This window comes from Electrona antarctica (genome assembly GCF_951216825.1).
Source record: "Electrona antarctica genome assembly, chromosome: 6".
Taxonomy (NCBI): Eukaryota; Metazoa; Chordata; class Actinopteri; order Myctophiformes; family Myctophidae; genus Electrona; species Electrona antarctica.
This window is the reverse complement of record NC_136811.1, coordinates 39748033-39762540: the sequence shown is the minus strand read 5'-3', so window position 1 is coordinate 39762540 and position 14508 is coordinate 39748033. Positions and strand designations below refer to the sequence as shown.

At 43.4% G+C, this 14508-nt stretch overlaps 2 protein-coding genes across 2 annotated transcripts; one reads left to right on the top strand and one right to left on the bottom strand.

Moving 5' to 3' along the window:
• Positions 1-2213: 2213 nt before the first annotated feature.
• Positions 2214-7729, top strand: taf12 (TAF12 RNA polymerase II, TATA box binding protein (TBP)-associated factor). Its single transcript, XM_079503286.1, has 6 exons — positions 2214-2459; positions 3096-3309; positions 4312-4389; positions 5105-5219; positions 5313-5401; positions 6761-7729. The coding sequence occupies exons 2-6, from the start codon at positions 3229-3231 to the stop codon at positions 6794-6796; spliced, it is 399 nt and encodes a 132-aa protein (XP_079359412.1). The 5' UTR covers positions 2214-2459; positions 3096-3228; the 3' UTR covers positions 6797-7729.
• Positions 7730-10186: 2457 nt separating this feature from the next.
• rab42b (RAB42, member RAS oncogene family) lies at positions 10187-12743 on the bottom strand. Its single transcript, XM_079503111.1, has 2 exons — positions 11860-12743; positions 10187-11305 (listed from the first exon to the last, which is right to left on the bottom strand). Exons 1-2 carry the CDS (start codon positions 12075-12077, stop codon positions 10861-10863), a joined length of 663 nt encoding a protein of 220 aa, XP_079359237.1. The 5' UTR covers positions 12078-12743; the 3' UTR covers positions 10187-10860.
• Between the last annotated feature and the right edge of the window lie 1765 nt (positions 12744-14508).

Sequence of the window (14508 nt, the reverse complement as noted above, 5' to 3'; positions counted from 1 at the left end):
TTTGTTAGAGCACTTTAACAACATAAAGTAGCAGCCACGTCTATGGACTTGTAATGTTTGTTTAGAGCACTTTAAAGTAAACAAACATTACCAGGCTGCCACATGACGTCACGCCAGGGTGATAAAAGGCACCCCTCACTTCACACAAGTGTGATTTTTCATACATCACAGGACTACAGGATTGACTTTGGCAATGAACATTGGTTCCAACATAATATCAACAGAAGTGTGTGGGGGTACTCACTACTCACCCTCTCCTCTCCTGTGGGGCGGTAGTGGCTCAGGAGTAGAGTAGCCGGTAGGTTCCCCTTCCAAGTTCGATCCCCCAGAGTTAGTGTCAAAGTGTCCTTGAGCAAGACGCTGAACCCCTAATTTCTCCTGATGTGCCTTGCATGGTTTCCTCTGCAATTGGTCTGTTAATGGGTGAATGTAATGCACAATATCTGGAAAGCAAACTGAATAAAGGCACTATATAAATCCACCATTTTTACCATTTGTGCAGGGGGATCATAGGCCTGTTCCTGCTTCTGGTGGACTATCGCCTGGTACTGCCATGGAATCACTGACTGGGTAGGACTTTTCTGGGTGTTACTTGTGGATGGACAGTTCCACGTCCTGTCTGCAATTTCGCCAGTAGAACCGGACCGGGCCTGAAATTGTCACAGGGTCTTGGAGAGCCCAAAGTGTCCCGTCCCCACCGAGCCATGGACCAGCTGGAGTTCTTAAAGAGCTGTTCGACCTTGCTTTCCTCCCAGGGTGCCTGCCTGCCAGCTGTGTTGCAGCAGGCTGTTGATAACAGAGAGGCTATAGCCCAATGTGAGTAATAAGCCTTTACTGTCCTTATCCAGAGCTGACACCGTGGATCATTGCAACAATCCAATTCCAGTGCCGGTTGAGGATAACAACACCATCCTTTTCTCCGGGGGTCAGTCGTTTTGGGGGCAGGAGCTATGATACTGTCCCCCATTGTTAATGCAGCAGTGTTGTCAACCTGAGAGCCGCTACCATTGATCCCAGCGAGTTCTGTTCTCCCCAGAACCCCAGCTGTATGGACCCCCCGTTGACCCGGCATGGCACTCTGGATGGATGGCTGCCTGGGCTGGTGTTATTGTCCCCGCTCTGGGAGGTTGGCCGGATACACCGGGCCCATGTACTGTAGCATTACAGCATATTACACAGATGGGAGCACAGGCTGTGCCCAAGGCTGAATGATGGCATGGTTAGCTCCCCCGCTGTGATACTGCTGAAAGGCTATGGTTTCAGACTGAGCCTAGATAGAGACGGGTGGCATGGGCCTAGTAGGTACATCCATAATGGCTCCCCAGTGCTCAAGTATATAGGTCCAAGCCAAAGCTTCTTGGATGTCAGCCAGCCAGCCAGCCATCATTATCTCACCACATCCACACCCACCAAACTACACACATACAGTATGAAAACAAATGGACAAAGGAAGTAATGGATATTAAACGACATTAATCACAATAGCCATGCAAAACATCCCTAACTGAATAACAAGCCAAGCGCAATAACTTTCGGTTAGGGCGAGGCATATTGGACACTGGACAGTCCGTCCAAGCCAAATTGGCACTATATACCGGGTATACAATATACATTACATAAACACGCACACACACGCACACACAGACACACGCACACTGTGACACACACACACACACACACACACACGCACACACACACACACACACACACACACACACACACACACACACACACACACACACACACACTGACACACACACGCACACGCGCACACGCACACACACACACACACGCACACACACACACACACACACACACACACAGCACACACAGCACACACACACACACACACACACACACACACACACACACACACACACACACACACACACACACACACACACACACACAGAGTCAAATCCAAATCTCACAATAAGTTCTTTACGTGACCGGAGGCAGTCAGGGTCTTCTCTTTCGTTCTGTGCGGCCATGAATTAACCTTGCATCACCAGACTTTCCACCGCAGCCATGCTGTAGTTCCAGTGTATGTCCAGTGGAGGGCAGAAGAGAAGAGGGACGTTTTCAGTGGTGTTACTGCAAAATTGGTAACCTATCGAATACTGTGACTCCAGAGACGTTGCTGGTTTACAGTCGAGAACGAACTGGTCGTAACTTACAAAAACATCGTCAACCTCAATTAAATACTTACCGGAATATTTGCAAATTACACAGGCATTGCATTAGCTTCGAATCCGCACACGGAGACCCCATACTCAATAGGTTACACATTTCGGCATTACACAGGAAACAGGACCCGATTCGAAACGGAAGCTCTGCTGAGAAACATTCCGTCTGCAGAGTGCAGAGGCATTTTTGGAGGAGTATTTACTGGATCAAACTCAAACATTTGTCATCGCCACGACTCTAAAACATGGATAGATAGTGTTCCATTTCTGTCGGTGAGTTAGTTAATAAACACGTACACTGCGAACATCGAGGCTAACGAGTTGTAAATGCGAGGATTAGCACCTGATGCTAAAGAAACAGAACAGACCAGCTAACGCTGGCTAACTGTTATTGTTTTTAGCCCTGTGACTAGCATCAAGTGCATTTTATCTTGTCGGATTATTTAAATGTAGACGTTCGTTGTTGGCATATTATTAGTTTAACAACAGTTTTATTTCCAAACGGAAAGGTTATGCATAGATAAGCAACTATAGCCATGAAACATGTCTGTCATAATCATGTCATGACACGAGCGTCATGTGAACCATGGCTAAGGTAACTAATGTTAACACTGCTGTTATTAATTCAGTTATACAACATGGTCAACGACTACATAAAAACGTTACTAGCCTCAGCCTCGATACACACTATCCCCTCTTTCAGATATTAATTGCATTTGATATCTATTCTTAAATTGATTTAAAATGAAAAAATCCTAGATACAATGGCATTATTTATAATTCTTCTGTTCTTTACTTCTTGCTGTTCTTGAGTCTGTTTGATAAAACTGGTATGTCTCTGTTGTGTAACTGTACTATATGAGAGTAACACTCTGTCACATGTACATTCTCTTGTGTTGTGTTTGCTAGACTTACAGACCCTGGTCTCTCAAAGCGGAACGTAACCCATTCAGTGAACCAGGTCTGTTGGCTTGGGACTCAGAAGGTACAGCAGAAGGTTGCAAAGCCACGGACCCCCTCCATTCCACCCGTGGCCAACGGGATGGCTAACAGCACCCCAAACCCAGGGAAGCCCCTGGGCACCCCTGGCCCTGCTGGCAGAATCAGCCCAGAGGGATCTCAAGTCAGTTGATTCTGTTTATTTATTTTTTAACACGCTAGCTAAGTCTGTGATCCATTATGCCATAGTTAATAGGGACACATCTGATTCTGTTCTATATTGTTGTCTGTTCTATATTATTTATGGAACTGAATGCAAAAAAGTGGTTACAATTTGACATAATTCATAAGATTTATGACTTAATTGTATGTCAAAATAGCAAATTAAAGGAGCACTAAGCAAATTCCCCAAAAAGCCTTCCCTTACCAGATGACTGGAAGAATGTGTCCATTTTACTTAAACTGTTAAACAGTAGTTCGAAAATACACTACGACACAGGTAAAGCAGGTAAATAAAATGCTGCTGGCCATCCTGCCCCTGAAAGTGTAAACAAACAGTACTGGGTAATGTTCTATAATGTCTACATCAGTTTTCTTACGGGCTAGAAGAGTGACTTTGAGAGCTGTTTAACCATACAGTCGTAAGTCAATGAGGATAGTGCTGCACAATTCTTGCTTAAATATGAATCTTGATTTTCCTCCACAAGAATTGCCATCACAATTCTAATTTTTTCCATGAAAATATGTATTGTCTTGTTTGCTGAATATTAACATTCAAAATGTGGCACTTGGAGCCAACTAATCAAAATCAAGTCAAATAACTGCTTGACTTAAACCTCTCTTAAAGTCTCTCTCTTAGTAGCAAAAACATAAAAGTAACTAAAAGGAATTGGACAGCCACGCAATCTGTACGATTCTTTCTCAAATTTATAAACGAGATCGCATTAGTGTCTGGATCTAGATGTTTTTTCAATTAATCGTGCAGCACTAAATGAGGAGCATATTTTTAATCAATTTCTAATTAGTGTAGCAATTATTTTAGATTTAGTGTCCACCTTTGGAGTTGGATCATGACAAGATAACCACACAACGCAAACCTCTACCTTTAACTTGGATTATAAGTTTAGCTATAGTCATTCCAGCCTAGTGTGAATGATGTGTTCATCATTGTGACTTTCCCTGGCAGGTGCTCAGTAAGAAGAAGCTACAGGATTTGGTGAGAGAGATCGACCCAAACGAGCAGCTGGATGAGGATGTGGAGGAGGTGGGTCCGCAGTTGTAATTATCTCATATTTAAGACATTAAGCAAAAACAAAAAAGTATTGAGTAAACTTGAGCATGGTGAGAAATGAACAAGTATTAAACTGTTGACAAGTTTCTACTCTACCAGCTAGCTTAGCTGGTAACCATCAATAATGTCCTATAACGTTTTAAAAACCTAACTAGATGTGAAAGTAGTTAAGTGACTTCTGATTTAGGGTCCGGTTTTAGCGTTAATTCCTTGCAACCGTTTTGACCCAAGGAGTTGCATGGTGACCCTTTGGTGTGTTTAGGGCTTAAAGGACTCACACACAGAAATAAAGAGATCAGACTATACAGTAAGTCTTGGTTGCAAATTAAAAACTTAATTGGATTATCCAGGGTTTATACATGGGTCTAATCTAGCCTCGCGTAGCGATTCTAAATATCACTGCGTGGATATTAGTCTTGTCCGTCTCACTCAGCGTCAGATTTATTTCCGCAATGTCCCGTCCCATATTTGCATACTGGGCACTCGTTCGTTATAGCTTGGTTCCAGACGAATCTGGTTGGCTCGTCACCATTTCGGCCGTGAAGTCCTCCCGCAATAGGCAAAGGCAGATGAAGGCTGGCTAGTGGCTACGCAAGGCTAGGTCTAATCAGGGAGCACTCAACAATTTGAGCTGGACTTTGTTGACCATTTCACAGATATATCTTGACATTCTCTCATCTCTGTTCAGATGCTGCTACAGATTGCAGATGACTTCATAGAGAGTGTAGTGACAGCTGCATGTCAGCTGGCACGCCACCGCAAGTCTAACACCTTGGAGGTGAAAGACGTGCAATTGCATCTGGGTAAGTTGGCTTTTGTCTCGGGTTGTAAAAAGGTGTAGGGGTGGGTGTGTAACGGTGCTGTGCTGACTCCCTGTGTGTTGATGTTTTTTTCAGAGCGACAGTGGAACATGTGGATTCCTGGCTATGGCTCAGATGAGATACGGCCCTTTAAGAAGGCTTGCACCACAGAGGCTCACAAACAGGTTTGTTTCTTTTTCTGTTGCACATTCTTTGAAAATATGTTATGTGATGTTTCTGAGATAGCATAAGAGTGGAGTATCAGCTAGCTCTGGTCCATAGCGGGTTGTGTCATTAGAAAGCCTACTTTCCTTAGTGGAAACACTCTGAGCCTCCCACCACACGTATAAACAGTACTTTTTGGCCAGAAAGGGATTTCTTTTCACCAGAGGAAAAATATTCTCTATGAGGCAATTCTCTGGGCAATATCGGTAGAAGGCGCAGTGGAGTAACTAAAAGTATTTATTTCCCCGGTGGAAACAAAATCCTCTTTTGGCCAAAAAGTACCGTTTATACGTGTGGTGGGGGGCTCAGAGTGCTCCCACTAAGGAAAGTAGGCTTTCTAATGACTACTCACCAAAACGCCTTTGTTTTGGTGAGTAGCAAAAACGTTATTTTTATTTACGCTAAAGACGAGAGGCTGGTCTGCATTCATGCGAGCGGCGGAAGTTGAGAGTAACATAGCTCTAAATGCAACGCATTAGAGCTATGGACCAGAGCTAAGTATCAGCCAAACTGACCAATGGAGTCATCACTCTATATACTTAATCGTATGCTGAATAGCGGAAAGAGATGGAAGAGCTCCCAATGCGTTGTGATGTGACGTGTTATGAGCACGTCGATCGGTATATAGGGCCATTTCTGAACATTACCTTTTGAGGGGCGTTATCCCTTCCAACGTCTGGTTTTCGGAATTACGTCATATGGCAGCCAAGTCTATGGGCTTTTTAATGATTGTTTAGAGCACTTTTTCCAGGTAATGTTTGTTTAAAGGTGCCTGTCACATGCCTCAAACAGTGTGAAGCCAGGTTCTTACTGGTTAAAGCTCCTTAATTGTCATGCCATGCCTGGGATTGTCTGTCCTGATGAAGGTCTAATCGACCGAAACGTCGACCTAATACAGAGCAACATTTTGGCAAGTGTCTGACAGTGTGCAGGACCTTTTCGTTGTTTTTCAAAGATACCCTTTTTAATAATGCCTGGGATTCAAACCTATGTCCCTGTGTCTGACACTGATCTAGTAACCAACCATGGTTGACCAGTGGAGCAATGTAATTTGGACCTTTAGGCAGTACCCTTTGTAGTCAACGATACGATAGTAGTGGTCCTACCTGACTACAGGATCTAGGTGTCTCAATAGAAGAGCAGCGAGACCAAATAAAACCATGGCAGATGTGCTTTTATGTCTAGCATACAGATGGGTCAAAAAAAGTCTTTGCAAAAAATAAAGAATAGATTTATTTCAACTTGTACGGCTCCTTAATGCTGTGTTGTTGTGCACACGTCTAGTAGCCCTAACCATCTGCATGTGTTTTCATTTGCAGAGGATGGCACTGATCCGCAAGACAACCAAAAAGTAACAAGACTGAGCAACACCATACAGTTGTACCAGACCCAATTTGTGCTTTTCTCACTCTTTTACAACTGGGATTTTTTGGGGACTCGTATGGTGGATAGATGAACAACGGGGTTGGTCTAGGCTATGTGGGAGGGGAGGGGTATGTATTTCTTATGATGGAAAGTATTTTTCCACCATGTGTTGTCTTGCCCACTTTGTGTGTTTTGTCAGCAATATCACAAAGTAACGTGGTGCTTGTTAGTTTTCTCTCTTTTTGTGTTGCTGTTCATCTCACACTGACAAAACCCTGTTCATTAAGTGTTGTTTGGGGAGGGATTGTGACTACTGTTGAACCCACTATGCCTTTTTGATAGTATAAAGTATAACGATGCCAATGGTTTTGGATTCTTCTGTCCCCTTATACACTGTCTTTGAAATTATCTTGCCAATAGCTGACAATCTGAGTTTTGTGTAAGCCAAGTCCATGGCTATTCTCTTCACTCAAGCTATTAGATACTTTAATTGTTTAGTTTTGTAAAGGGGTGATGATTCTCTTTGTAAATACTGCCCACAATACACCAATTAGTTTGGTATTTCTTGTCAGACATGTTGGCTGTTGTGTATTTAGTGTTTCTGTCACCAACTTTGTTCAACTAGCCTCAGAAATGCAATTTTTTGCATTTATCCATGGGTATTCTATAGGGGAACTGATAGCATAAATGTAATGGAAAATAAATGATCCTCAGATAGTGATATTTCATACAGTTTCACTGGCGGGGGGAAATCCTGAGTTGATATTATTAAACTAGAGTTTGTCTTCTTTTGCCAGACTGAAGTGGACTGGCTGGGGTTTGGGAAGGGTGTCCTGATAAATGGCATTTTTGATTTTGTAAAACAGCATTTTAGTTTAACCTGTTATTTTTATGCCATAAATAAAAATAAGATTCATACATCACAGCACATTTCATAGTTTTGTTTCGGTATGCAATGTTTATAAACTAAAGTTTAACTTTGCTTGATTATTTCTCCCCTTCAATAATACTTTATATGATATCATTATTGTTGACCATTTCAACGAGGTATGACTTGTAAGGATCGTGGAATGAGCAATGCAGCACTTCTGTTGGTATTCGCTCTCGTTTTGAGCAACCTGCCAGTCACAGGTGTGTGTGACTGGCACCTGAGCAGGGGTCCTGCAACTTTGACAGTGATCTGTCTGTTACCTAAACCTCTGGAAGAAAGCCTACGGTTCCTCAGTAAAGCAAGGGTGAGAAAATGTCAGTGTGCAGTGTTGCTGCTTGAAGCATAGTAGCATACACAAACTCAAAGTTGCAGGACCCATTGTCACGTATCAGTCACACTAGTGTGTGTGTGATCGCAATTTAATTGCATCATGATATGAGGTTTATACATCTGTGTAAATAGGGCCAGGTGGATCGAGGCCAATACATCTTAACGGGGTTGATAGGATAGTGAGCATACTGATACTAAATACAACGTACAATAAATGCACCGCATCTACGTGCGTCTGTAATGCATGTGTAACGAGAAAACCGTTCGCCCAACCGACTTCAACTTCGACACGCGTCGCAGATTACCAGAGGGAGTGCAGTGCCCTGCGTCGAGTCTGTCGGTAAGGCAGTTGTCCAGAACCGCCAGAAACGGTTCTGCCCGTGGCCCAAATGAGCCAATTGATTTCCGTGGCAACCCCAGCCATAGCTTGATTTGGAAAACTATTCCCCACACCTGCCATTTGATTAGTTACAGTAGTCTGTCAGTCAGCACTCATCAGACATTTTCCACACATTCTCAGCAGATGTTTACCAGCACAAGGACTTTCCACAACTGCCGTTTCCCCCATATGGCCAGGCCCATATATGTGCAATGTGCATACAACATTTAAAAACTTACATCATTCCCAAGTAGACCGGTGCCTGACGTTCACAGGTCACAAATATATTGTGGAAGTAGCAGGACCAGCAGGTTCTTCATGTGTTCCTGTGGCTCCTGGCATTGTCACTGGTACAGAAAATGAGGTGATGAGCCAGACTATTTGATTGAATGAGGTTTTTTACACCACATCAAGCCTGTTTTAGACTGGACAAAGCAGTGATCCTTGATCCAAATTGAGTGAGACTGGTCATCTGTCTGCCTCTGCCTGTGGTCAGTCACCCATCAGAGGACATGATTTCATCTGCGTTAATCAAAGTTGGCAGCATACACCAAATGAAATACGTTTAACTATGACCGGAGTATGCTGCAGCGCAGCAGCTATTAGGGTGGCAATTTCAGGTGCCCACTGTCATTTAGAAAAGCTTTACAGAGTCATCCAATTCAAAATGATATACTGCACTAACTTTAACAATTGAATGAAAATGTATTAGCTAAAGTGAGTTCACCCGTCTTAATCAGTATCAATACTGAATATGAATAACAGGTAACTACTGTTTTGTGAGAAGGTAGAGCTCTTATCATCATACATCACATTCCGTGCTCAGCCAATGAAATCATCACAAATGTCATTCCGGCCAATCACTTTTGGTTTCTTCACTTTTCTGCCCTCACTATTATTTTCAATGGGTGCCGGGCACATATATATGTGTCAAGTGGCGGTAAGAAAACGCCTAGAGCAGGCGTCTCTTCCTGGTTTTTAAACAGCTGGTGGATGGAAATGACGCTCACGTGCGACTTCAACTTTTAGCGTCGGCAAAGCATTTCCGTTTTTTCCAAAGTATCATTTCCATCCACCAGTTGTTTAAAAACCCAGAAGAGATGCCTGGTCTAGGCGTTTTCTGACACGACAATGTGCCTGCGCCCAATATGTACTTTGCTCAGCCAATCAAAGCATCGCTATGGGGTGATCAGCCAATCATCAGCCAATGTTTGTGTTCACACAGACCCACAAAATGGGCATTGGAGGGGCTAAAATATGATCCAGTTTACAATATTTCAGTCCTAAGATAAATAGGGTGCCTAACTGAAATGCACTGATGACAAGAGGTATGAATATTTAATGAACAGGCTGCATGTATAGGGCGTTTGGTACATGGTTGTGCTTGATGGCCAGATTACATTTTTGCATTTGGGAATGTGTTAAAACTGTTAATTATGTGACTCAGTTTGTTCCCCAGTCAAACACGCTCAATTCAATGGATGCTTAATCTATAGGCCTATCTTAAGATAAAATATGTATCATTATTTAAGTCAAGGAATTACATAGCAAATATACCTCAAGATGTATTCAAACTCATGACAAAGTTGCTGCAACTAGAATCTAGATGATCACTACTGCCATTAGCCCACCTGATGGGGATGTTTTCTTAATCATCATGGGGAAGTTTTTCTTGATCTTGAGCTGAGCAAGATCAGACGTGTCAACTACTACTCTTCAATCAAGGAAGCCAAACACAAGTGAAGCAATCATCAGCCCCAGCAGCAACCATTTTATTATATATAAGACATGTTAAATATTGTATAATATATCATTTATTCTCATGTGCAAAGAAATTACATCTGCTGTTAAACAGCAAAAACGATTAAAGCAACATACATGCAGCCAGTGCTCCCTATGCTGGCATAGCCCATTGCCCTTGTGACAATGCCATTGCCAGAAATCATTGTGAGTGGAAGCTAAGCTTGGCTAGGAATTTTCAGTCCAGAAAACAATGTGCAAACATTTCTATTTGATAGTTTGTCCTGCAATCTTGCTCACTGGCCATATTAACATGAACAAGTGTGTGTGTATTGTTCAAATGTTGTTCTGCTGGTCATATTGAATGTGTTCATCTTGTCATCACATTGTTAACTTTGCCGCTGTTTATTTTGTCATCACATTGTTAACTTTGTCACTTTGTTTATTTGTCCTGGTTCTGAAAGTGTTTGATTATGTCTGGACCGTGACTACTCGGTTTTCAAGTTGGCAGGCTACATTGATCACGTTATAATATATTATTTCATTAGTAGTGGGAATTCTTTCTTTTCCCCCCTGAAATCACCACTCCGCATTGGTGTTGGAGACGGTTTTTGTGCTGGGGTTTTATGTTCTTTTATGTCTCATGTCAGTTCCCCGATCATCTCACCTGCTGCTCATTCACAGCACTTCTTTTTTTTCGATGGTTCTGTGCTGGCCTGGCTGGTTCTCTGTAGCTCCAGTGTTCGGGGAGCAGAACACTTGACCCCATCCCATCCCTCCCTTAGTTCCACTTCACCGCTCAGCAGACCCTGATAGACCCGCCGGGTGATAAGCTCGAAGGCCTCTTTCACACTGTGGCCGGTCTTGGACGAGGCCTCCACATAGGGCGTCCCCAACTGGCCCGCTAACGTCTCGGCCTCTACCCTGCTCACCTCCCTCTGCCCTTGGGCATCCCGGTCGCTCTTGTGGCCCACCAGAACGAACAGCACCGTATGCGGCTGGATGCGCTCGCACACCTCTGCATGCCATTCCTTGATGTGATCGAAGGAGTCTCGGTTGGACAGGTCAAAAACCAGCAGACCCCCGACAGAGTTGCGGTAGTAAGAACGAGTCACTGACCTAAGAGAAGGAGAGGGTGAGACCGAGAGAGAGCGAGAGAGATAGAGAAACCACAATAAAAGAGAGATTATAATATCTCACATGTATAAGATACATGATTACACTAAAGGCCTATTCATACTCCAGTTTTAGGGGATAAGGTGACGACCGAAAACTAAAATATCACGCTGCGGTGGTCACCGCCGGCCACTCACTCTGTTTTTACTAAGCATCGTTTCGGTTGTCACCGTATCACCTAAACCTGGAGTCTGAATAGGCCTTAATGAGCAGAATGAAATAGCAGATCTACAAGCTCACAATGCGTTACATCGCGACACATTGTGAGCTTGTAGATCGGCTATTTTCAAATGCCCGAAATGTTATGTTTTCAAATAATTTGAGTATTTGGATGCGAGATGTAGTGGAGTAGAAGTAAAAGTATTGAAAATTGGAAATACTCAAGTAACGTACAAATACCTCAGAATTGTACTTGAGTAGCCTACAGTATAGTTTAAGTAAATGTACTTTGCTTTCCACCGCTGGTTTTCCAGAGACAGACGTCACCTTATCCTCACCTGAACCTCTCCTGCCCGGCCGTGTCCCAGAACTGCAGCTTGACCCGGACCCCCGGCTCCACCTCCAGGAAGTGAACATAGAAGTCCACGCCCACAGTCTGGTTGATGCACTCCAAGAACTGGTCCTCTGTGTAGCGCTTCAGCAGGGAAGACTTCCCCACAGTGGAGTCCCCCAGCATGATGACCCTGAACTGGTACTGCCACAGGGACAGGTCCATGGCCGCCTGCCAGTAACGGCCAGGGATAGGAGGGAGAAGGAAAGGGAGGGTGGATGGGTGGGAGTCGTGAAGATAAAGAGTCCAAGTTAGAAGAAAAAGCAGTTTCGCTTATGTGGAAATGGCAGAAGAGAAGTGGAGAAGAAAAACCCAGGAGAGGAAAACCCAGGAGAAGAGGGGGATAAGGTACGGTATAGCTACTGTGAAGAAAAAAGAGAAATTGAGGACAAAAAGGTCAGGAGTGAGAGAATGAGGTTGCAGTGAACCGTTTGGGCAGAAGGAGAGATGTGGATCGAGCGAGAGATGTGGATAGAGTGTGACAGTCCTTTCCCAGAGCGAGAGCACAGCCAGTCGGAGGCCAAGATGGTTCCCTGTATCCCAGACACTCCCAGGGTTGAGAAAGAGCCAGTTGACGCCACTCCTCATAAATCTCACATGCTCCAGAGCAGTACCGTGCCCTCAAGTCTGCCAACACCCTCACACACAGCGGAACACCTGCAGCTCCAATCTGTCTCTAGGAGTTAGTGTGAGATCCTCAACAGGGGAAAGTTAGGTGCACAGACATTCCCGTCCTGCCAAGTGCAGAGAGATCAATATGACCCCTTTTTTTTGCTGTCTTCGTCCAAGTTGCTGGTCTTCACTGCTACTATAAGTGTGTGCATGGGTGTATCGGTGAGGGAATGTGTGCGCAATACAGGGGTGGGGACTTCCAAAGTTTGCCTCTGGTGCGTGTTTATACTTGACAAAAGGAGGGGCATGAGAGAAGGAGCAGATGGAGGCAGGGATCGAGGGAGGGTTGGCAGTTGGAAAGGGAGTGCTATACTGTATGTATGTGGGAGAGAAATAATAGGGAAGTGAAAGTATTCATCACCGTATTAAGGCAAAGCTACCAATACATTTCCTGTTATCACTGCTGCTGCACCAGCGTTCATTGTTTACCGAGCACTCACGTATACTAAGCTGACAATGTGGAGCATATCGGTGTCAGTATTCAGTTCAGTTGTCCATAGTCTCCATACATGATACCAGTGAGTCATTCAACTCCAGCAACAACAGCAATAGGTTTTATGGTCCTCCAGGCCTCCATGGCTGACTGAACTGTAGCTATTCAAAAAGGGAAGTTCACAACAAGAACAATACAAGCTCTTCCCCCTGGGAAAAAGCAGGCCCCGTGTATACAAGGCACAGGATATAAATTCCATGGCATGTTACGGATCTGGTTATATTTAGTATCATAGTCAGTGTCATAGTCTGTTTATGGTAGAAAAATGGCCTTGGATGTTGTTTTTTTAAGATCATATTATTATTGATATTACTGAAAAGCAATTAAATTTTTGCCAGTGCATGGAATAGAATAGTGCATATCTCGGTTACCAGCATTAAATGACTCACTGGTGTCTCACTCTCACTCACTGATAAAAAAGCAGAACCACACAATATGTTTTGGTTAGCTGCACAGCTAAAATTGAATTTTTGTGCAGTACCTATTGATTTAGTTTTCTAGCGACCTGCGTTTCATGTAGGCTAATCTAGTCCACTGTTCAAGTACTATTTCATGAGTCCATAAAATGTAAGAAAAATGTTGAACTAATAGGCATAGTGTGGGAAGAAATCTTCAAATGAAATATTGACTGAGTTGTTATACTTTGTTGCGTGCGCTGTCACACACTGAAGAGCTTGCAGATCTGACATTTTCTGTGCACACCTCCTGTTTTGCTGACAATGCATTACCAGGCTGCTCTATCAGACAGTTTGGCTGCATTTCTTCCTAGGATTTCTGTTACATGCTAACAGCTAATGTATTGTATCCAGCATTGCATATCATTTGCATGAGATAGTTTTTCATACTCAAGAGTTTCGAATTTCACTTTACATTCATGAGTCAAAAGATCACTCCAATCCATTCCTGACTGAATTAATGTTATCGTTGAGTGGGTTCCAGGCGTCTACACACACAGCATGACTGATAGGAACCAAAGGCTCTCTCTATTGAGTTAAAGATGTAGTGCCGTGATTTTTGTACTTTTTCCAATTTAAGAGTTGACAGCAGTTCATTAGACCCCTTGGTGTGGTTATGTGCAATGATGTCTTCCCTTTGTATTTAGGGTTTCTTCCTGGAGGCTGAAACCTTGACAGTCAAACGTGCCAATGAAAAAAACAGTAATATAGGGACATCACACTATCAGCCCCTCCCCCTTTATCATACAACAACAGCTGTGGGTGTGGCTTCAGTTCAGTCCACCCATCAGGCAAACCAGGCATACTTAATGAACTGGTGGGTGTGCACACTGCACACATAAAAACGAAATTTTAACAAATACTGTACACTTTTTTGAAAATATTCTTCCTCCTTATATAACAATAAGACCTGATGATCATGTTTTAGGGTGGGAAAAAAATCATGGCACTCCATCTTTAAAATAACACTGAGGGT